This window comes from Mesoplodon mirus (assembly GCF_964341445.2).
Source record: "Mesoplodon mirus genome assembly, chromosome: 5".
In the NCBI taxonomy this organism is placed as follows: domain Eukaryota; kingdom Metazoa; phylum Chordata; class Mammalia; order Artiodactyla; family Ziphiidae; genus Mesoplodon; species Mesoplodon mirus.
This window is the reverse complement of record NC_138980.1, coordinates 121,782,995-121,805,691: the sequence shown is the minus strand read 5'-3', so window position 1 is coordinate 121,805,691 and position 22,697 is coordinate 121,782,995. Positions and strand designations below refer to the sequence as shown.

General features: G+C 39.8%; 1 protein-coding gene across 1 annotated transcript in view; it reads right to left on the bottom strand.

The window, feature by feature from the left end:
- Positions 1-332: 332 nt before the first annotated feature.
- The window catches only part of ARSB (arylsulfatase B), a 194,663-nt gene continuing 172,298 nt past the window's right edge, over positions 333-22,697 (bottom strand). The window contains exons 7-8 of the mRNA XM_082620314.1: positions 4,428-4,550; positions 333-3,424 (exon numbers count right to left, since the gene is read on the bottom strand). Of these exons, the coding sequence (XP_082476440.1) occupies positions 3,159-3,424; positions 4,428-4,550 (389 nt within the window). The 3' untranslated portion in view covers positions 333-3,158. The remainder of the gene's footprint in view (positions 3,425-4,427; positions 4,551-22,697) is intronic.

Sequence of the window (22,697 nt, the reverse complement as noted above, 5' to 3'; positions counted from 1 at the left end):
GTGAGTGAGTCACCTTGGAAGTGGGTCCTCTAACCCCAGTCAAGCCTTCAGATGACTGTAGCCCTGGTCAACTGCTTGACTACAACCTCATGAGAGACCCTGAGCCAGAGCCACCCAGCTAAACCACTCCTAAAGTCCTGACTCTCATGTAATGTGTGATGTAACAAATCTTCATTGCTTTAAGCTGCTAAATTTGGGGGTAATTTATTATATAGCAATAGAGAACTAATACACTCCCTTATTATCACTTTATATTTACTCCGACCCTCTCTTGACCTTCCTCCAATATCCTATTTTATAGTTTGTGTCTTTGGGGCAATGATGGACACATCTTTTTTAGCTCTGATATTTTTTGCTATATTTATTTATTTAATAGCTTTCTTGAGTTATAATTCACATACCATAAAATGGGCCAACACATTTCTGAAATTGTGGTTAAAAACTACACATTTTAACCATTTTAAAGTATACAATTCAGAGGCATTAAGTGCATTCATGATGTTGTGCAACCACCACCACTATCCAGTTCCAGAACTTTTTCATCTCCCAAATGGAAACCCCATACTCACAGCTGACACATTTTCAAAGATAAATTTAGGGCTTTCCTGGTGGCGCAGTGGTTGAGAGTCCACCTGCCGATGCAGGGGACACGGGTTCGTGCCCTGGTCCAGGAGGATCCTACATGCCGTGGAGCGGCTGGGCCCGTGAGCCATGGCCGCTGAGGCTGTGCGTCCAGAGCCTGTGCTCCGCAACGGGAGAGGCCACAGCAGTGAGAGGCCCGTGTACCGCAGAAAAAAAAAAAAAAAGGATAAATTTAATTTTTTTGTCCCCCAAATCTGGCACAATCACGTAGTAAAAAGAAAAACAATTAAATCAACAAAACTTCTTTAAAGGTAAACAAAATCAGAGAGAAACATCATTAATACTTCTAATGACAGCATATGAATCTGTTCACATTCTTGTACAGAGTAAGAAAATTCAATGAGTGCATTCTATTATGGATAACATAAAATCTCAAATAAAAGTTTTACCAAAAAATCAGTCTTTAAAATTCCCTTTAGGTCCATCGAGTGCAGAACATCCACATCGTACATAGTGATCAAGAAACTAGAACTGGGAACAGCTGCTGGGACAGCAGGGGGAGCAAATAGGTGTCATGCAGTGATGGCCTCCAATCTTATAGTATTAATGGTACCTACAGCCCTGGGGTTAGAAGGCTCCAGAAGGAACCTCTGGGCTCAGTTAGTTCATAATATCCGCCACAGGTTTGGGAGTGAGAGTTAGTAGCATTTTGGCCAGATGCATGCCAGCCCAGGAGTAGGGTACAGGTTGGTAACAGGTGTCATTAGTTCTAGCACCATTTCTTTCCAATCACTGTATTTTAATACAAGTTAGTCGTAACTGGAGAATATTGCTACTGAATTGAAGGAATGGCTGTACCATGACCTATATCATATGGCTTGGTAGTTTCAGTTTCTAGTGTCCTCTGCAGAAGACAACTGAGGATTATTGGCAGAAGAGGATCTTCAGTAGGCATATTTTTCTCCCCTCTCCCTCTGAGAGGACATTACAACTTCACTATGGCGTGTCCTAGACTTCCCAAATATGCAGACTGTGCTCCTACCCCAGGAGGGCAGCTCGAGAACAGAAAAGCGACGGTTGGAAGATATTTATATTCAGCCCTGTATTCAGCTCACTGGACTAGCACCTTCCATGGTGTGAGACTTTCTCATTTACTTATTTGTTCATTCATTCATTTATTTTTTTTAAAGTGTATTGAGTGCCTTCTATGTACCAGGCATTGGTCCAGGCATTGGTGATAGGCAGTGAATGAAACAGTGGAGCTAATGTAAAAAAGAGTATAGTTTTTGGACATACTTCTCTGAGTTTGACATTCCTGAAGCTAATCTGGACTGGTCCACGTTAGTAGGACATTGGTGGGGCTAAGAAAGAGCTGGCAGGTCAAACTGTGCACCCTCCTTCCCCAACTTCAGAACCTCAATACAAGCAGTACAACTGAGAGAATAAGAGAACTGTGGATGTGCCTTCATCTGTGTTACCAAGGCCCGGTATCCCGGATGCTGGCCATTTCCTTTTTCAAATTGCCTACTTGCATTGTCTCAGGACAATATTATCCTTTCCCAAGGTTTCTCCTCACTGCTACCGAAGAGCGGTGCGACTGAATATATTATGAGACATAGCTACACTCATGAGAATAAACTAGAAAAAAAGTCACTAAGCAGATGACAGAGACCCAAGCACTGCCATGAGCATGCCCACAGAGCCAGATGCACCGCCCTTTCTGGACGGAGCTCTAGCTTTAGTGTCAGGCGCAAAAGGAAGGCAGGCCTCAGCAGTGCTCCAAAAACCAGTGGTGCTCATAGTGGAGAAGCGAAGCACCCTTCCCAGGCATGGGATACCTGAGTCAGAAGAAAGGGTAGAAAAAGAACCACAAAGGGAGCAGGGTAGCAGGCAGTCCAGACAAGATGAGCAGTGGCTGGAAAAAACTGGGGAAAAACCAAATTTCTTTAAAACCAAAACCAAGGAGTAGGCCTAGTGCCACACTGATCTTAATAATGCAACGAGCCTTATGCTCCATGACGGGATGAGTGACGTGGTGAGTGAAGAGATGCATGAGCGAGGGGTGAACCAAGCCAGGGTATTCACATGGGATGCCTAAACACGATCTCTCACAGACAGGGAGAACTCCTGGCCAACAGAACCATTAACAACTGCCTGACCCTTTCATTTGTTACCAGAAATGTGAATCACTCCAATAAAACCCAGCTATGGGCAGAGGGAAATCTAACATCTGACTTGTGAGGCAAAAAGAGCCAGCTGCTCCAGGTTCCAAGACTCAGTAACGTCCTCTTTCAAATCGTGTTCCCCGCTGTCCCACAGCTCAGGAAAGAGGGAATGAAGCCAGTCACCCTCTCCTCTAGACACACGCCCCAGTCAACAGCAGAAGTGTTCAGATTTTATCAGCATCTCAAATGTACTAGGGGTTGAAATTAGACACCTCAGTGTGGTTTAGGAGCAAGAGAAGGGCCAGGTGAACCCAGGTTGGGAGAACAAATGAGACGAGTCACAAAGTAAAGGCCTGAAGTCCAACTCGCAACAGAAAGGCTTTCTACCTGCCCCTTAGGTTGCCTGAAATCCTACATCCAAGGGCCCCAAGCCCCAGTGGCCTTGGGATCACAGCGGGGATCTTGTGCTGGGAAGTACACGGGCACCGAGTGTTTCTGGTAGAACTGAAGACGGGAAAGGAGCTGCTTGACGATATGAGGATATTCTCTTGACAGGTCATGCTTTTCCTGTGGGTCCTGATCAATGTCAAAGAGCCAGAAGGTCTTGGTTGGTGGGTCCGAGGAGGGGATCACGGAAACATTATATTGAGATGGTGGAGGAAACCAGTAACCACAGCCTGGCAAAGAAATACAACAGTTTATTGGAGGAGGAGTATTGTAGGCAGGTTCTAATTTCAAGGAAGGAGTCTGGGGGACAAGGCTGAGCTCTGTTGTGGGTATGGACACATAAAAAAATCTGGCCCTTGATGCTATGTCTAGATCTGTCTCCGACTCTGACTTCTGGTGCTTTAACTAAACACGTCTCATGTGTGTGTGCCTGGGGGTGGTGGGGGTGGTGGTTATTTTTAGTTGTCACAGTGACTTGTCGGGGGGTGTTACTGCCATTTAGTGGTCTGGGCCAGGGATACTAAAATATCTTAGAACGTATGGAACAGTCACAAACGATGAAGGATTGTCTTGCCGTAAATGCCAAGAATGTCCTCATTAGAAACACTGCTTAATTGCATCACAATCTTAACCATCATACCACATACCATAAAAATATTTAAAAGGTGTCACTTCTAGAGAATGTGCTCGGGGGAAGCAACCTCCTCCCCCCATTATACCATTGGTTGAAGATGTAGCTTTCAGAGATGTTCCTTCCCCGCTAGAAGTGCTGTGCTCGACGGCCGTGCGCGTCTGAAACCCTTAGTTTCCATGAAGCACTAGAGCTGCATTTCTTCCTTGCACCCTCCCCCCATCTCTACAGTTAATTCTTTTTTTTTTTTTTTTTTTTTTGCGGTATGCGGGCCTCTCACTGTTGTGGCCTCTCCCGTTGCGGAGCACAGGCTCCGGATGCACAGGCCCAGCGGCCATGGCTCACGGGCCCAGCCGCTCCGCGGCATATGGGATCCTCCCAGACCGGGGCACGAACCCGCGTCCCCTGCATCGGCAGGCGGACTCTCAACCACTGCGCCACCAGGGAGGCCCGACAGTTAATTCTTAATTTTTTAAAATGTGGGACCACATGACACTCCTTCCCCTCATTCAGCAGCCCCAGAGATCATGTTTTGTAAAAGGCAGTTGCTCTTTGGTAAAGTTTTCCTAGCTGTTCTAAGTGGGAAATGTTAAGCCTTCTACCTGGGTAGCCCGTGAGGAGTTTCCAGTTCCTGTGTCTAATGGCAGCATGGACAGATGTGTTGAAGGCTGAATATTCTGGAAGGGAAGAATCATCCTTTGCCGGAACCATGCTGTTCCCAGGACCTGGTGAGAGGGTTTGGAAGAATCAGATCACTGTTACTGGAATGTGTCGTTATAAATCAACATTTTACATCCCTCTTGCAGAACAGTAGCTTTTATTCAACACTGGAGCGTAGTGTGGATCCTGCCACAGAAATGAATCTTCTATTAAATATAAACAGAAAGCTCCAGTTACATTAAACATCAGTCATAAACCACCACTAATATAAAGGAAATCCCAAAGAGATTAGAACACTAATTCATCCTTAAAACCACTATGTTCTGCCTACGTACAGCTGGCCATATGCAGAACTGTGTTCTGTGACAGCATGTGGGGTTGTTTCTTTGGTAGGTTTTGTTTTTGCTGTTAAATGATTGAGTTAAATCCATTCTCTGTGTATACTTGTACACCTGTGCAGATAATATAATACATTATAAAATGCACTTTTTTTTTTTTTTTTTTTTGCGATACGCAGGCCTCTCACTGTTGTGGCCTCTCCCGTTGCTGAGCACAGGCTGCGGACGTGCAGGCTCAGCGGCCATGGCTCACGGGCCCAGCCGCTCCGCGGCATGTGGGATCCTCCCGGACCTGGGCACGAACCCGTGTCCCCTGCATCGGCAGGCGGACTCTCAACCACTGCGCCACCAGGGAAGCCCTATAAAATGCACATTTTAATGGAGTCTGTCTCAAGCTATGAGAGTTCAAGCATGTCATGATAAATCGTACATATATTTATTTTTTTAACCACATTTATGAAATCTAAAAGTAAGTGAGCAACGCTCAGTTAACTATTCAGATAAGATAATTCTGGTATATAAATTATTGGTTGGTATCATGGATTATATTAATTTATCATCTTGAGGTCTTATATTAATTGATCATCAGGTTTTGAGGGGAACAATTAATAGTACCTGCTCCCTCTTCCCCTCTTGACTTTGGAACCAGTTGAGAGGTAGAGGCCAGAGAGATGGAGCTAAAAATATTGCTTTTGTTACTGATAAAGTTGATTGGAGAGAACATAACTTCAGATCTGTGTCAGAGAGGCCTTGTTAATAATTGACCCTTGTGTGTTGACATATATCCTGGGGACAGGCTGGCTCCAAAATTAGACAGACAAAAGGGTCTGAACTGAGCATGCTCAGTTCCTTCTTTCGGATAACTTCCTTCTGCACCTGCTTGTGGGGAGGAGAGAATAAGGTGAGAGAGACCTGAGTTCTACTCTAGTTGAAGACCCTGGTGGATCCCTGAAGGCAAGGTATGGAGGTCCCCAGTCCCCACCTCACTCCTACCTGTGCATGTTTAAAAGCCTCAACTTAGGGCTTAATTGTTTAATATTTAGTCTGTTTTAAATCCACATTTATCTGTCAACTTTTCAAATATGGTCATAGCAATCACCTTGGGTATACTTCCAAAGGCTGTCAGACTACCTGTCCAATGACTAATAGCTGTAGTGTGTGATGTGTCTGTAAAAGTGCCCTCACCACCATCTGTCCAGCATCACCATCATGTGATAAAGGACTTTGAGAGTGCCCTCCACCCCACCTGAGGGGGACTTCTGTGCTGCATGCAGCTTAACGCGGGAAGCACTGTCAGTGGTGGAAAAGGCAGGGAGTTTCATTCTTTTGTCCATCTTGTGGGAATGACCCTGGAGAGGCATACTGCAGACTGAGCCAATAAGCACTGGTGGTTTCAGACCTTCAGTCTTAACAATCAGTACCAACAAATCATCAGCACCAAAGAGGAAATCTTTTGGACTTCTTGTTTCTCTGTTTGCTTGTGGCTATTTTGGCTCCAATACAAACGGATGCTTCTAGCGATTGAGGTGTATGAGGACGTCTACCACAGGAAGTATGTTCTTAATATACAGACTGTGGTAGAACTGTGAGCCCTCATGATTTACTACTCACAAGTTTGTATATAAAGACCACGTTTTGGGGCCTCCCTGGTGGCGCAGTGGTTGAGAGTCCGCCTGCCGATGCAGGGGATGCGGGTTCGTGCCCCGGTCTGGGAGGATCCCATATGCCGCGGAGCGGCTGGGCCCGTGAGCCATGGCCGCTGAGCCTGTGTGTCCGGAGCCTGTGCTCCGCAACGGGAGAGGCCACAACAGTGAGAGGCCCGCGTACAGCAAAAAAAAAAAAAAAAAAAAAAAAGACCACATTTTGATAGCAAAGAATGTTAAATAAAACAAGTCCGCTTTGTGAACATAAACAAAGGAAGGAAATTTAGCTGTCTCAGCTATACTTATATTTATATACATTTATTTTTAAAACAAACAGGAACATAAAATACCTAAACAATAAATAAGTCTAAGACTAAATGATGAAAGATGCTGTTATCTCAACTTAAGTTTTTTTCATTTTGAGAAATTAAACAAAGAGCAAAGCACAAAGAATAATGTAACTAACACCCTGTGAGCCGTCACCCAGAATGAACAGATGTTAACATTTTGTCATATTTGCCTTTTTTTTTTAAATAAGGGAAGTAGGACAATTACGATGAAGTGACAGACTCCTCTTTCTCCATCCTCAACCCCAGTCCCTTCGCCCACTGCCCCAGAGGCTGCTGCTGTCATGACTTCAGTGCATCCTTCAGCCATTTACAAATACAGTAACACATGTGTGTCCAGGAATAATACACGGTAGTTTTATACTTTAGAAATGTACATGTATGTGTTATGCTATACATATTTTGCAGCTTGCTTTTTCATCCACTGCTGTGTTATTAAAGCTCAGTGATTATGTATGTATATATATATTCTTTTTAATTATTTAGTATTTCACTACATAAAAATACCACATTTTATTTATGCATTCCCCTTTTAATGGGAGTTTAGGTTACTTTACTTATTTACTTATTTTTGCTATTACAGTTGACCCTTGAACAACATGGGTTATTTTTCTTCAAATGATCCTATTTTATTTTTATTGATTTATTTATTTTTAACATCTTTATTGGAGTATAATTGCTTTACAATGTTGTGTTAGTTTCTGTTGTATAACAAAGTGAATCAGCTATATGTATACATATATCTCAATATCTCCTCCCTCTTGCATCTCCCTCCCACACTCCCTACCCCACCCCTCTAAGTGGTCAAAAAGCACAGAGCTGATCTCCCTGTGCTATGCGGCTGCTTCCCACTAGCTATCTATTTTACATTTGGTAGTGTATATATGTCCATGCCACTCTCTCACTTCATCCCAGCTTACCCTTAACCTTCCCCGTGTCGTCAAGTCCATTCTCTATGTCTGCGTCTTTATTCCTGCCCCTGGGTTCTTCAGAACCATTTTTTTTTTTTTTTTTTTTTAGATTCCAGATATATGTGTTAGCATATGGTATTTGCTATTCTCTTTCTGACTTACTTCACTCTTATGACAGACTCTAGGTCCATCCACCTCACTACAAATAACTCAATTTCATTTCTTTTTATGGCTGAGTAATATTCCATTGTATATATGTACCACATCTTCTTTATCCATTCATCTGTCAATGGACACTTAGGTTGCTTCCATGTCCTGGCTATTGTAAATACAGCTGCAATGAACATTGTGGTACATGTCTCTTTTTGAATTATGTTTTTCTCAGGGTATATGCCCAGTAGTGGGATTGCTGGGTCATATGGTAGTTCTATTTCTAGTTTTTTAAGGAACTTCCATACTGTTCTCCATAGTGGCTGTATCAATTTACATTCCCACCAACAGTGCAAGAGGGTTCCCTTTTCTGCACACCCTCTTCGGCATTTATTGTTTGTAGATGTTTTGATGATGGCCATTCTGACTGGTGTGAAGTGATACCTCATTGTGGTTTTGACTTGCATTTCTCTAATGATTAGTGATGTTGAGCATCCTTTCATGTGTTTGTTGGCAATCTGTATATCTTCTGTGGAGAAATGTCTATTTAGGTCTTCTGCCCATTTTTGGATTGGGTTGTTTGTTTTTTTGATATTGATCTGCATGGGCTGCTTGTATATTTTGGAGATAAATCTTTTGTCAGTTGCTTCATTTGCAAATATTTTCTCCCATTCTGAGGGTTGTCTTTTCATCTTGTTTATGGTTTCCTTTGCTGGGCAAAAGCTTTTAACTTTCATTAGGTCCATTTGTTTATTTTTGTTTTATTTCCATTTCTCTAGGAGGTGGGTCAAAAAGGATCTTGTGATTTATGTCATAGAGTGTTCTGCCTATGTTTTCCTCTAAGAGTTTGATAGTGTCTCACCTTACATTTAGGTCTTTAATCCATTTTGAGTTTATTTTTGTGTATGGTATTAGGGAATGTTCTAATTTCATTCTTTTACATGTAGCTGTCCAGTTTTCTCAGCACCACTAATTGAAGAGGCTGTCTTTTCTCCATTGTATATTCTTGCCTCCTTTATCAAAGATAAGGTGACCATATGTGTGTGGGTTTATCTCTGGGCTTTCTATCCTGTTCTATTGATCTATATTTCTGGTTTTGTGCCAGTACCATACTGTCTTGATTACTGTAGCTTTGTAGTATAGTCTGAAGTCAGGGAGCCTGATTCCTCCAGCTCCATTTTTCTCTCTCAAGATTGCTTTGGCTATTTGGGGTCTTTTGTGTTTCCATACAAATTGTAAAATTTTTGAACAACATGAGTTTGAAATGCATGGGTCCACTTGTACACGGATTGTTTTCAAGAGTAAATACTACAATGCTACAGGATCTGAGGCTGCTTGAAACCGTGGATGTGGAACTGTGGATATGGAGAAACTATGGGTACAGAGCATTGACTATAAGTTATACACGTATTTCCAACTGCACAACTGCACAGAGGGCTGCCACCCCTAACCCCCACATTGTTCAAGGGTCAACTGCATAAGCCATCCTACAGTGAATATTGGTCTTCAAGAGGCACCTCATCATTGTTGGCCTTTTGTATTTTCAATATACATTTTAGGATCAGCTTGTCAATTTCCCAGACAAGCTGCTGGCATATTGATTATAATGATACTGACTTCAGGGTTCAGTTTGGGGGTATTGATGCCTTAAAACATTGAGACTTACAGTTCACGAGTATGGTGGATCCTGACATTTATTTAGGTTTTAAAATTTTTCTCTTAATAACATTTTATGATTTTCTGTGTAGAGGTCTTACACATCCTTTGTTAACTCCCAGTTGGTTGATGTTTTTTGATACTAATATAAACTCTAAGATATATTTCACATTCTGAATGTTTGTTGCTAGTATGTAAAAATACAATTGACTTTTTCACATACTGACCTTGTATCCAGTGACTTTGCCAAATTCATTTGTTAATTCTAATCCTTTGTTTATAGATTCTTGGGATTTTCTACACATGATATCGCGTCATCAGCAAATAACAACATTTGTTTCTCCCTGTATTATCTTTACATCTTTTAATTTCCTTTTCTTACCTTATGACATTGAACAAAATCTCCAGTATAATTTTTTTTTATATCTGAATCACTTTACCGCACACCAGAAACCAACACAACACTGCAAATCAACCACACTTCAGTTAAAAAAAAAAAAAAGGATCTATGGCAAAGTAAAATAGGTGGTAGAATCCAGTATAATTTTGAATAAAAGTAGTGATAGTGCAAATTTCTGTCTCATTCCTGATTTCAGAGGAAAAGCTTTTAATAGTTCACTGTTAAGTATGATGTCAATATAAAATTTTTGTAGATACACTTTATCAGATTAAAGAAGATCCTTTCTATTCCCAATTTACTAAGAATTTGTATTTTATCATAAGTGATTGTTAAATTTTATCATATGCTTTTTCTGCATAAAATGAGAATATTATATAATTATTCTTTTCTATCCTTTAATGTAATGAATTACATTTATTGATTTTTAAATGCTAAACAAACCTCGCATTTATGGGATAAACTGCTTTTAGTCATGATGTTTATCCTTTTTATATATTGCTGGATTCACATTTTGTTTATGACTGATTATATTTGCCAGCAAATATTCACATTTTGTTTAAGATTTCTGCACCTATGCTCAACACAGAAATTGCTCTAAAATTTTTCTTGTAATGTTCCTATCATGTTATTGAATCAAGGTTATATAGGTTTTATAAAAGGAATTAGGAACTGTTCCCTGAAGAGTTTGTGTAAAATGAATGTTACTCCCTAAATATTTTGAAGAGTTCATTTGTGAAGTTATCTGGGCCTAGAGTTTTCTTTTGGGGAAGGTTTTAAATTATTGATTTTTTAACAGATATAGGGCCATTCAGATCTTCTATTTCTCCTTTTGTCAGTTTTGATAAATTGTATTTTATTGGGAAATTGTCTAGTTCATTTAAACTTTTGGTTTTTAAATTCTCTTTCTAATGCCTGTAGCATCTGTAGTAATACCATCTTTTCATTCCTGATATTAGCAATTTCTCCTTTTCACTTTTTTCCCATGATAAATTTTGCTAAAGGTTAATTGATTTTATTAGTTTTTTCAAACAACCTATTTTTGAGCTTTAGATCCTCACTGTAGTATGTTTTTCTATTTCATTAATCTCATCTCTTATCATTATCCTTTTCTTCCTTCTATTTTCTTTGGGCTTAATTTGCTGTTTCTTTTATAACTTCTTGAATAATTGATTTTCAGCATGTTTTTCATTTCTGATATATACATTTAATACTATAAATTTTTATCAAAGCACCAATTTTTTTTATCATGCAAGTTTTAAATATGCATCTTCATTATTCAGATTGACGTATTCTCTAATTTCCGTTGTGATTTTCTTTTTGACTCATGGTTTATTTGAAAGTATTGCCTAATGCTCAAACATTTAAGAATTTCCTAGTTATCCTTTTGTTATTAATTTCCAGTTTAATTCCATTATGGTTAGAAAATACTTTTCTTGAGTTTTAAAAATAAACTTTAATTTTAGAATCATTTTAGATGTACAGTATATGATTTAAATCCTTTGAAAAGTGTTGATATTTGCTTCATGGCCCAGCACATGGTCAACTGTGTACTATTCCATTCTTAATTGAAAAAACATGTATTCTCAAGTTGTTGGGTGCAATATCATAGTTTATTAACTATGCTGTTCAAATTTTTTATATCTGTACTGACTTTTTGGTTTCTTTGCTTGTTCTATCAGTTACTGACAGTTATGTTGAAAATCTTTCACAATAATTTAGAATTTGTTCATTTCTCCTTTTAGTTCTGTCATTTTTTGCTTCACACATTTTGAGACTATATTATTAAGTGTTTACAAATTTAGAAGCAGAATTCTGGTTGATCACTCCCCCCCCCCCTTTTTTTTTTTTTTGCGGTATGTGGGCCTCTCACTGTTGTGGCCTCTCCCGTTGCGGAGCACAGGCTCAGGACACGCAGGCTCAGCGGCCATGGCTCACGGGCCCAGCCTCTCCACGGCATGTGGGATCTTCCCGGACCGGGGCACGAACCCGTGTCCCCTGCATCGGCAGGCGGACTCTCAACAACTGTGCCACCTGGGAAGCCCACTCCCCCCCTTTTAAAAAATATTTATTTATTATTTATTTGGCGGGATCTTTAGTTGTGCGGGATCTTTAGTTGTGCCATGCAGGATCTTTTAGTTGCAGCATGCAGGCTCTTAGCTGTGGCATGCGGGATCTAGTTTCTTGACCAGGGATTGAACCCAGGCCCCCTGCATTGGGAGCATGGAGTCTTAACTGCTGGACCACCAGGGAAGTCCCTGATTGTTCTTTTTAAATTTTGAAAAATTCCTCTTTATCTCTAATAAAGGGAAGTCCCTGATTGTTCTTTTTATAATTTTGAAAAATTTCTCTTTATCTCTAATAATGTTTTCTCTCTTTAAGTCTACTTTGATGTATGATACTGCAGTATTAGCTGTCATTGTTGTTGTTAGTCTTTGAATACTATATCTATTTCCATCTATCTTCTCAGTGTTAGGCTCATATGCAATACAAAGAAGTATAAAAAAGGGTATGGTAGGCAGAATAATGACCACTAAAGATGCCCATGGCCAAATGCCCCCAGAACCTGTGAATATGTCACCATACTTGGCAAAAGAAACTTTGCAGATAGGATTAAGTGTAAGAACCTTGAGATATGGAAATCATCCCAGATTATCTGGATGGGCCCATTCTAATCACATGAGTCCATAAAAGCAGGGACTATTTTCTGACTATAGTCAGAGGGAATTTTGGCCAGAAAAAGAGTGAGAGAGATTGCTCAAAGGCAACATTGCTGCTTTTGAAGATGGAAAAGGGGGCTATAAGCTAAGGAATGTGGACAGCCACCAGAAGTTGGAAAAAGCAAGGAAATGGATTTTATACTAGAGCCTCCAGCAAGGAACACAGCCTTGCTGATACATTGATCTTAGCCTTGTGAGACCTGTGTTGGACTTTTGACCTACAGAACTGAAAGATAATACATCTGTGTCATTTTAAGCCACCTAAGTTAGTGGTAATTTGTTACAGCAGCAATAGAAAACTAACACACAGGGGCTCTATTATTTGTAATCTTACAAATTAATTAGGAAGAAAGGAGATTATATATGAAATGGTTAAATAACAACATGATACAGAATATGATTAAAATCAAACAGTAAATATTATAAAAAGGTCATGGTAGGAAGAAGCTGATGAAGGCTGAAGCACAGAGAAAAGATTGAGGAAGGAAGTGAGACTTTAGGTAAAGACTTGAAAGATGCATCCCTTGGTTATCTACCACTCCTCCCCATTTCTAGTGTAAAACAATATAGGGTATGGCCTAAGTCGGATTCACCTCTATAACCCCAAAGCTTAGCCCAGTGCCTTGGCACATCAATGATAAGTGCTCAACAATGCTTTACTGAATCAACAAACGACTAAAAATTGGATAAACTGGAGATAGAAAAGGGAAGTTTAGATTGAAGAATGAGAAAAGCAGTCCCAATGATTAATGCATTTGAAGCACAGTGATGTAACTGCTGTTGGAAGTTTGGGTGAGACAGTTGGAAGATGGGGTGAAACAATGTCAAGACACTAAATATGAGGTTGAGAAATTGCTGCTTTTCCACTTCATCAGTAGGAAGACACAAGAGGAATTTAAATATGTTTTTTAAAGATTGAACTATTTTTTCTAACAGACTTATAAAGATACAATTCACATATGATTCACTTCACTGCTTTAGAGTATAAAATTAAATGGTTTTTAGCATATTCATAGAGTTGTGCAATCATCACCACAATAAACTTTAGAACATTTTCTTAAAAGAAACTCTGTACCATTAGCAGTTATTCCCCATTTCATTCCACACCCTCCAGCCCTAGGCAACTGCTAATCTACTTTCTGTTTCTTGGGACTTACCTATTCTGGACCTTTCTTATAAATGAAATCATATAATATGTAGCTTCTTTCACTCAGCATGTTTTCAAGTTTCATCCATGTTGTAACATGTTGCAGTACTTCACTCCTTTTAATGGCTAATATTTCATTGTATAAATATGCTGCATTTTATTTATCTAGTCAGTGGTTGATGGGCATTTGGTATGTTTTCACTTCTTGGTTATTATGAATAATGCTAGGAACATTGATGTACGTGTTTTTGTATGGATCCATGTTTTCATTTCTCTTGGATATAGACCAAGGAGTGGAGCTGCTGGGTCATATGGTAACTCTATGTTTAATCTTTAGAGGAACTGCAGACTGTTCCAAAGTGACTGAACCATGTTATATCTCACCAGCAGAGTTCGAGGGTTCCAATCTGTCCATATACTTGTCAACACTTATTATTGCCTGTCTTTTGATTATAGCTTATTGGGTGTGAAGTGATATCTCATTATGGTTTGGATTTGCATCTCCCTGATGACTAATGAAGCTGAGCATCTTTTCATGTGTTTATTGGCCATCTGTATATCCTCTTTGGGGAAATGAATATTCAGATCCTTTGCCCATTTTAATTTAGGTTATTTGTCTTTTTATTATTTAGTTGTAAGAGTTCTTTATATATTTCAGATATAAGTCCCTTATCAGATGCAAATATCTTCTCCCATTTTGTGGATTGTCTTTTCACTTTCTTGACAATGTCCTTTGAAACACGAAAGTTTTAAATTTTAATGAATTCCAGTTTATCTAATTTCTATTGCCCTGCTTATGCTTTGGTGTCATATCTGAGAAACCATTGCTTCACCCAAGGTCATGAAGATTTACATCTATGATCTCTTTTAAGAGTCTGTAGTTTTAGGGCTTCCCTGGTGGTGCAGTGGTTGGGAGTCCGCCTGCCGATGCAGGGGACACGGGTTCGTGCCCCGGTCCAGGAGGATCCCACGTGCCGCGGAGCGGCTGGGCCCGTGAGCCATGGCTGCTGAGCCTGCGCATCCGGAGCCTGTGCTCTGCAACGGGAGAGGCCACAACAGTGAGAGGCCCGCGTACAGCAAAAAAAAAAAAAAAGAGTCTGTAGTTTTAGCACTTATGTTTATATCTTTGATTCATTTTGAATTATATTAATATGTGGTGAGAGGTAGGGGTTCAACTTCATTCTTTTGCATGTGGATATCCAGTTGTCCCAGCACCATTTGTTGAAGAGACTATTCTTAGCCTATTTAATTCTCTTGACATTCTTGTTGAAAATCAGTTGACCATAAATGTAAGAGTTTATTTCTGGACTCTCAATTCTGTTCCACTGATATATATGTCTACATTCTTAAGCCAGTACCTCGATTACTGTAATTTGTGTAGTAAGTTTTGAAATCAGAAAGTATGAGTCCTTCAATGTTTTGTTTGTTTGTTTGTTTTCTCCAAGATTACTTAGGTTATTCTGAGTCCCTTGAATTTTCTTATGAATTTGAGGATCAGTTTATCAATATCTGCAAAGAGCCAGCTGGGATTTTGTTAGGAAGTGTATTAAACCCATAGATCAATTTGGGGAGTATTGCCATCTTAATGGTATTAAGTCTTCTGGTCCATGAACATGGGATATCTTTCCATTTATTTAGGCCTTCTTTAAGTTCTTTGAACAGTGTTTTATAGTTTTCAGAATACAGCTTTTGTACTTCTTTTCTTAAATTTATTCCTAAGTATTTTACTCTTTTCAATGCTATTGCAAATGGGACTATTTTCTTAATTTCATGTTTCAAGTTCATTGCACAGAAATACAGCTGATTGTTGTACATTGATCCTGTACCGTGCAACCTTGTGGAATTTGTTTATTGGTTCTAATAGTTTTTTAGTTGACTCCTTGGGATTTTTTATATACAAGCTCATGTCATCTACAAATATGGGTAGTATTACCTCTTCCATGTCAATTTGGATATCTTTTATTTCTTTTTCTTACCTAATTGCCCTGTTAGAATCCCCAATATAATGCTGAAAAAAATAATGAAAACAGACATCCTTGTCTTATTCCTGATCTTAGGGTAAAGCATTCAGTCTTTCCCCATTCAGTATGATGCTAGCTGTAGGTTTTTTGTAGATGCCCTTTATCAAACTGAGTAAGTCCCCTTTTATTCTTAGTTTGAGTGTTTTTATCCAGAAGAAGTATGACATTTTGTCAAAAGCTTTTTCTGCATCTATTGTGATTACTAAATATTTTTTGTCCTTTATTCTACTGATATGGTGCATTACATTGATTTTCGGTGTTAAACTAACCTTACATTCCTGGGATAAACTCACTTGGTCATAGTGTACAATCCTCTTTATATAAATTCCATTTTCTAGTATTTTGTTGAGGATTTTTTTGTATCTATATACATAAGAGAATTTGTGTTTAGAATTATTAAATTTGTGTTTTCACTATTAAATTGACAGTGTATTAGATACACTGTTGAGACAAAGGACAGGAAGCAGAGATTTCTTAGAATGTTAATGACTTTCAGAATTTTACTGACATAGTTGGACTAGATCCAGATTTAGAAAATATTTATTAACAACTATGTGATAAGAGAGCATTGTGTTCTTAAATTCTGTGACATGAAGTGATGAGCCAAGACACATCTAAGGGAAGTTTTGAAGGTAAAACCTAAGATTTCTGGTGAGTAAAGGTTATAAAAGATAAAATTCCAAGGTTTCAAGTTTGGTGATTGAGAGAATATTGTTGATATTGGCAGAATAGAGATGTTAGGGCAGGAAATAGTGGTGATTATATGACCCTGGAGTTAGGCATGCTGACTGTGAAGAATTCATATGAACTCAAGAGAGAGATATCCACTACCCATGGAGCTAAAACACTGGACTCTATAGGAGAGACTGAAGGCACACACTGATTCAAGCACCATCCACAATACAGTGATCATGGAACCCTGGAAGTGGATTAGCTGTCTGGAGAGTGAAGCAAGAGGAAAGCAGAAGCTCAGAGACAGAGACTAGTGCCAAAGGAAAACTGTCAGCAAAGGAGGCAGAGGAGAAGAAAATAACATGAGGAAGAAAACTGGTTCAAAAGGACATCACAGAAGTCAAGAGAGCAGAAGGTTTCGGACTGTGATTCAAAAGTACCAAATATTCCATCCATCATCTTGATGGATGAGAAAAGGGCATAGAATTTGTTAACCTCTGGGCAGACACGAGGGAGTTGAGACAGAAGCACAAACAAACGCATCTTTCTCTTTTCCTTCCGAGCTGAAAGCCACCTGTGAGATAGATAATAAAGCTTTCTGGTCAGACAGATATACTCAGTTATAAGATGGATTAGTCATGTGTATTGATTTTGGATGTAAAGAGGAGATCAGCAGAAAAATTTAGGGCAGATGAAGAAAATCACTATCTTACATAATATATAGTAAACTTATAGAGCTCCTTTTCTGGAAATCTAAAGGAGTTCAAGTTTCCAGAATGAGGTGGACCATCAGTTTCAGTGGAGAACTGTGTTTTTCAGAGCCAGAAGGGCTTCCAGACACACCTTGGGAGTTGCCTTTAGATGGGATGGTGGGTTAATGGGTGAGGATCCAGGGTCCCATCTCCATTTCAATCAGCGCAGTTTAACCCTTAAGGAAGAATCTGTAATATATATTTGCTAAATATATTGTATTTCTCTACACTTTTGATAAAAGGGTCTGTGGTTGAGATCATCTGAGAGACACTAATTGGGAACGGACTGAGGGATGCCTGGGACACTTCTGATGGTCTGGTGTCCATGAAAGGCAATCTTGTCCTCTTGGCTATACAACGGATCCTCCTGACTCGGGAAACTACCCTCTGATACAGTCTATGATTGTATTTTATAAAATACATTATTTTTTCTATGTAATTTATATGTTTACTGTTATATAAGTTGGAAAACACAATGTATGAACAGGAAAATTAAAGTTACCTGTAAATTTATTAGCTGCTGTTAACATTTTGGTGTATAACCTTTGAGATTTTAAACTATACAAGGCTTAAATAAAATGTTAAGTCATGTTAGCTGACTTGCAAATAAGAAGAGGAAAGCTCATAGAAAACAAAGTTTCCATGGTTTAGAGAAAATTGGGCAGGGGGGTGAGGAGTCTCCAGCATCAGTGCAGGGCTGAGCAGGATTGTCTGGGTCTCTCCCTCTCTGTAACGTCCGAGTAGAATGGACTGGCTGTGGCTGGAGAACAGGGCCTATGAAGAGGTAATGCTGTGACCCCCAAAGGAAAGCACTGCTGGGAATGGTAAGGAGGGCAAAAGGAAAGGGCTGGGTGATTGAAGTGAGTCCCTTATATCCCTCTCCCAGAAGGCCACGGTGCATAGCAGTACAGAGCACATACTTTGGGAACCAGATTGCTTGGGTTCGAATCTCTGCTCTATCACTCACTGGCTGTGTGACCTTAGGTGTCTCCTCATTTGTAAACCCAGGATAACCTAATTTATTTCACAGACTAGTTGTGTGGCCTAAATGTGATGACACATCGAAAATGTTTATTAGCAGTATGTCTAGCACATAGTAGGTGCACAATAAATGTTATTATTTCCAGTTGTGCAATCTTGGGCAACTTTCTTAACCTCCCATGCCTCCATTTACCATCAATAAAATTAGTAGAACAACAGCAAGTGAGATAAGGCATATACAAGTGCTTAGCATAGTATGTCGTATGTTGTCAACACTATCAACATTAAAGATAGCAACAGCTAATACTTATAAGCACTTACTACATGCTGAAAAACATAAAACACTGTGTTAAGTGTTCTATGTATAGTAACTCATTAATTAACCCATTAATTCCCACAGTAGCTCTATGAATAGGTAATAATGTCCGGCAATAAAGGTCACTGAAAGCTAGCTATTATCAGTTTAAAATAGGTTTTTTCTTTTATATACTGTTCTTCTCAAGACTTTACAAAGAAGAGGAAAGCAGATAGAATTCATTATTACACCAGAAAAAAAACAAAAAATAAAACAAAACAAATCATTTCTCTGGTCTGGGTTTGGAGAGGACCTATTTGTTCCCCCCATTCGTGTTCTTCCGGAGTTTGAACAGGATTGGGGAGAAAAGCATTTATAGTGGAAGCATTAATTTGTCACTTTGAGGGTTTAGTTCCTTTTCTGCCCTGTTGTATGGCCTGTCATTCATTCCCACTGAGCTCCATTTGTTTTTGCTTTGTTTTATAATTCACAAAGATCTGTTTAAAATTTCATTCTACCTCTAATGACCCATTTTATTCTTCATGCTAGCGTCACGCCATCTTTGTACTTTGATGACAGTGCATATATACTTACCGCAAACTTAATCACTTGGGCTACTGGGGAAAATCCCCAGCTTTTCCAGGTATTTGGTTATCAAGGTGTTTTCTAAAATGCAATCCTTTCAGGTATATTTTTAGAGAACAGGTTGGATTTAAGTTTAATTAGCAACAACTACCTTCAACTTTTGAGCTTAAATGTTCTTGAAAGTAGCTTGTTTGTCTGTTATGTGAGTCAAACGTGTCTCAAAGTTTATTATGCTGAAGTTTTATTTACACTAAACATTTGATTGGATTTCTTCAATCCAATAGAAGTTCAAGGGATCCCGAATTCAAGGTGAAGTTCAAATCACTAAGGTCCCTATTGTGCCGGCCAGTCCAAGCCCCACTGCCCACTGCCTGCACCTCCGCCCACATCATAGTGCATTCGGGCTACTTGTGGAGAGACACGCGGGGTGCACATGTGGATCAAATCTCCAGTCTGCGCACGGTTTTACGTGACCTGAAAGCTCAGGCCACGGCTGCCTCCCATCTCACTGTGTGGTAAGGACTTACATATCCAGATGCCAATGTGCTCATTGTTGTCTTGAGTTTCTTTTTAAAAATCATTCTGGATCTAAAAATAGAAGTTTTTCCTCTAAAAATAGTTCCTGAAAAACACTGGTTAGAACTGCCACACTCTGAGCTGACACTTTACTGACCCCCTTTCCTTAATTTTCAGAGATGAAAAAAAAGCCCCTAACAACCATAGGGACGGCCCTCCCAGCTCGAAAGCTGGGATCCACAGAGCTTTTAGGAACGCAGCAGCATTCCCTCTGCCATTACTCTCTAGTTCTGAAAAGGAACTCAGAGAAACCACTGTGCATTTAGAATAATCTCTTTCTATTATCTTGTTAGATCATTTAACCACTCTTGACTTCCTGTTTCCAAGTATGTCAAATGAGGATAAAAATCATGCCTACCTCCCAGGATGATTGTGAGGATGAAATGAGATCCTATCGATGGTGAGTGTAAGTAGAAAAATCCTGGTTACAGGTCTTGAATTCCCACAGCAATTGCCACAGGACTGGGCACACAGACAAAACCTACTGACCAACTCAAAAAAAATCATTTCAAGTCAAGTTGAACCTGTGGCCTTGGATTGATAGCCATCAAAATCAAGGTGTGATCAACTACCCAACCTGTAATTACTGAGAGATTTGAACCAGCTGGAACAAGGTATTATTAGACAATTATAGGGAGAAGGGGATGGGGAAATTAGTCAAAGGGTACAAAGTGTCGGTTATGCAAGACAAGTCCTAGAGATCTACTGTACAGCATGATGTGTACAGTTAACAATACTGTATTGTGTACTTACAAATTTGCTAAGGGGGTAGATCTTATTTTAAGCATTCTTATCTCATACACACACACACACACGCACAATGATAATAAATAAAGGAGGTAGGAGGAAACATTTGGAGGTGATGGATATATTTATGGCATAGATTGTGGTACTGGTTTCATGAATGCATATTTATTTCAAAACCCAAGTTGTACACATTAAATATGTACAGCTTTTTGTATGTCGATCATACCTTAATAAAGTGGTTTCAAAGTGAATGAATGAAGGAATGAATGAAGAAAGAAAAACATTTTTATATGAAAAAAATGTGGTGACACCACCTAAATTTTATATGCTAAACCAGAGGTCTGGCCAAAATTGTGGAAATAGAGTGAAATAGAACAGGGATTCCCAATTCTGGTTCTACATTGGGATCACCTGACCCCTGTAGTCATCTTAGTACTGAACTCTGCTCCCTGAGCCCCATGCAGCTCAGCCCTGGTCTCTTGCCTGGCCCAATCTGCCAACATGGACTGCCCAGTCTTCAATGACGTGAAATCACCATCGTCAGCAAGCAGCAGCTATTATGCTTGCCATGGTCTTACATAGTTCTTCCCTTCAAACAAACTCTGTGGAGCTGCCCATCATATAAAAGAGCTAAAAGCAGAGCTGTCCAGTCTCCACCTGGCTTCACTGTCAGCAGGCCCCAGAGGACCCCTTGGGTGCCACAGACCCCAGGGTAAAAGGCAGCGGCCCAGATCACTCTGCCGGTCTATGGCCATACCACCCGGAATGTGCCGGATCTTGTCAGAGCACTCTGCTGGATGCACCCACGTGGGCACAGGTGCTGCAGCTGAGGGGCTGGGGGCCTGGGGAGCATGTCAGCACTGGTGGATGGTAGCAATGTTTAGTGAATCTGGGTTACAGTGGGCCACGTGCCCTCTGCCTTTCAGGGCCACCTCCACCCCTCAGGGCCTGTGCAGCCCTGCTGGTGTGTACCCGGAGAAGGGAAAAATAGGGAGGCCTGACCACCATTAAAAATTCCTCACCAAATTCATCCTGCCTCTTATCTCTGGACTTAACCCTGATTGCTGCAAGTTTATTGTTACACCCACATGACTTGTTTAGAATCTCGTCTCTCCTTGGTGAAATCCTTACAACAGGAAACAGGAGGGTTGGGGAAAATATGCCAGACATAAAGCTAATCGGAAAAAGGTGAAGAGGAATATTACGGACGTTATTTATGACCTATGAGGGAAAAATCAAAATGCTCATAATTTTTATATATGCACTCCACATGACAGATTTCAAATGAATCTAGGTTTATGATTTTTGGTTTACAAAGTCAGTTTCTCCAACACCTACTCATTCAGTCCATATTTGATATTTTAAAAGTCCTAGTGAAAAAAGGAGCTTTGATGTGGCTTGCTCAGCCTAGACAGAGTTCAAATGTTAATCATTATTGAATTGTGCATAATCAGTATTCAGAGAATGTGCCTGTGTTACAGGGAACTTCGACAGTTGGTCCATGTCTGACATTAACCAAGAGTGTCAATTGAGCAGTGTAAACGAAAGCCACAGAAGAGCACCATTCAGGGAATCCTCAAGTCACAACTGTCCTAGTAAATTAAGCAATTTATATGGCAAATGGATTGATGAGAGATCTTCTCATACTTTGGCTCAAATGGATCTTGAATAAGTATCCTATTTTACATTAATCACTCATTTGCCTATTAAACAAATATTTCTTTGTTGATCACTCTACATGCTAGATACTAAATCTTCAGCATGTAAAAACTGGAGTCCAGCAGGTAATAATAAAAGAATTTTGTTAAAACAGCAGAAATTCTAAACTAGTGGAATGAACATGTGTTGACAGACTGAATAAAATGCGCAAAGTGCTGGGTGATTCCAAAGGAGATGCTAGCTGTCTGGGAGGATCCAGAAAGGTGGTGTTCTCTGAGCTGGGCCCTAAAGGACAGGATGACGTGACAGTAAAGAAAAGGTGACAAAGATGATTCAGGGACGGGGAGTGTCTTCTTGAAATTTTCTTCTCCCTATGGTGAGTCCCTACGCACTCACCAGCGTGCCTGGCACAGAGAAACTGCTCCATCAGAGTTAGTTATTATTCCTAACTGATATCGTTTTTCAGCCTCTTTTGCTTCTTCTTTCTCTGTTCATCTCTTAAATGTTTTCCTTCCTCAAGGTCAATGCTTAACATTCCCCTGGGTATGCTGGACTCCACAATCTCATCTGTTACCCAGACATTCTTCTGTCTGTCCAATCCTGCATGTCTCTATC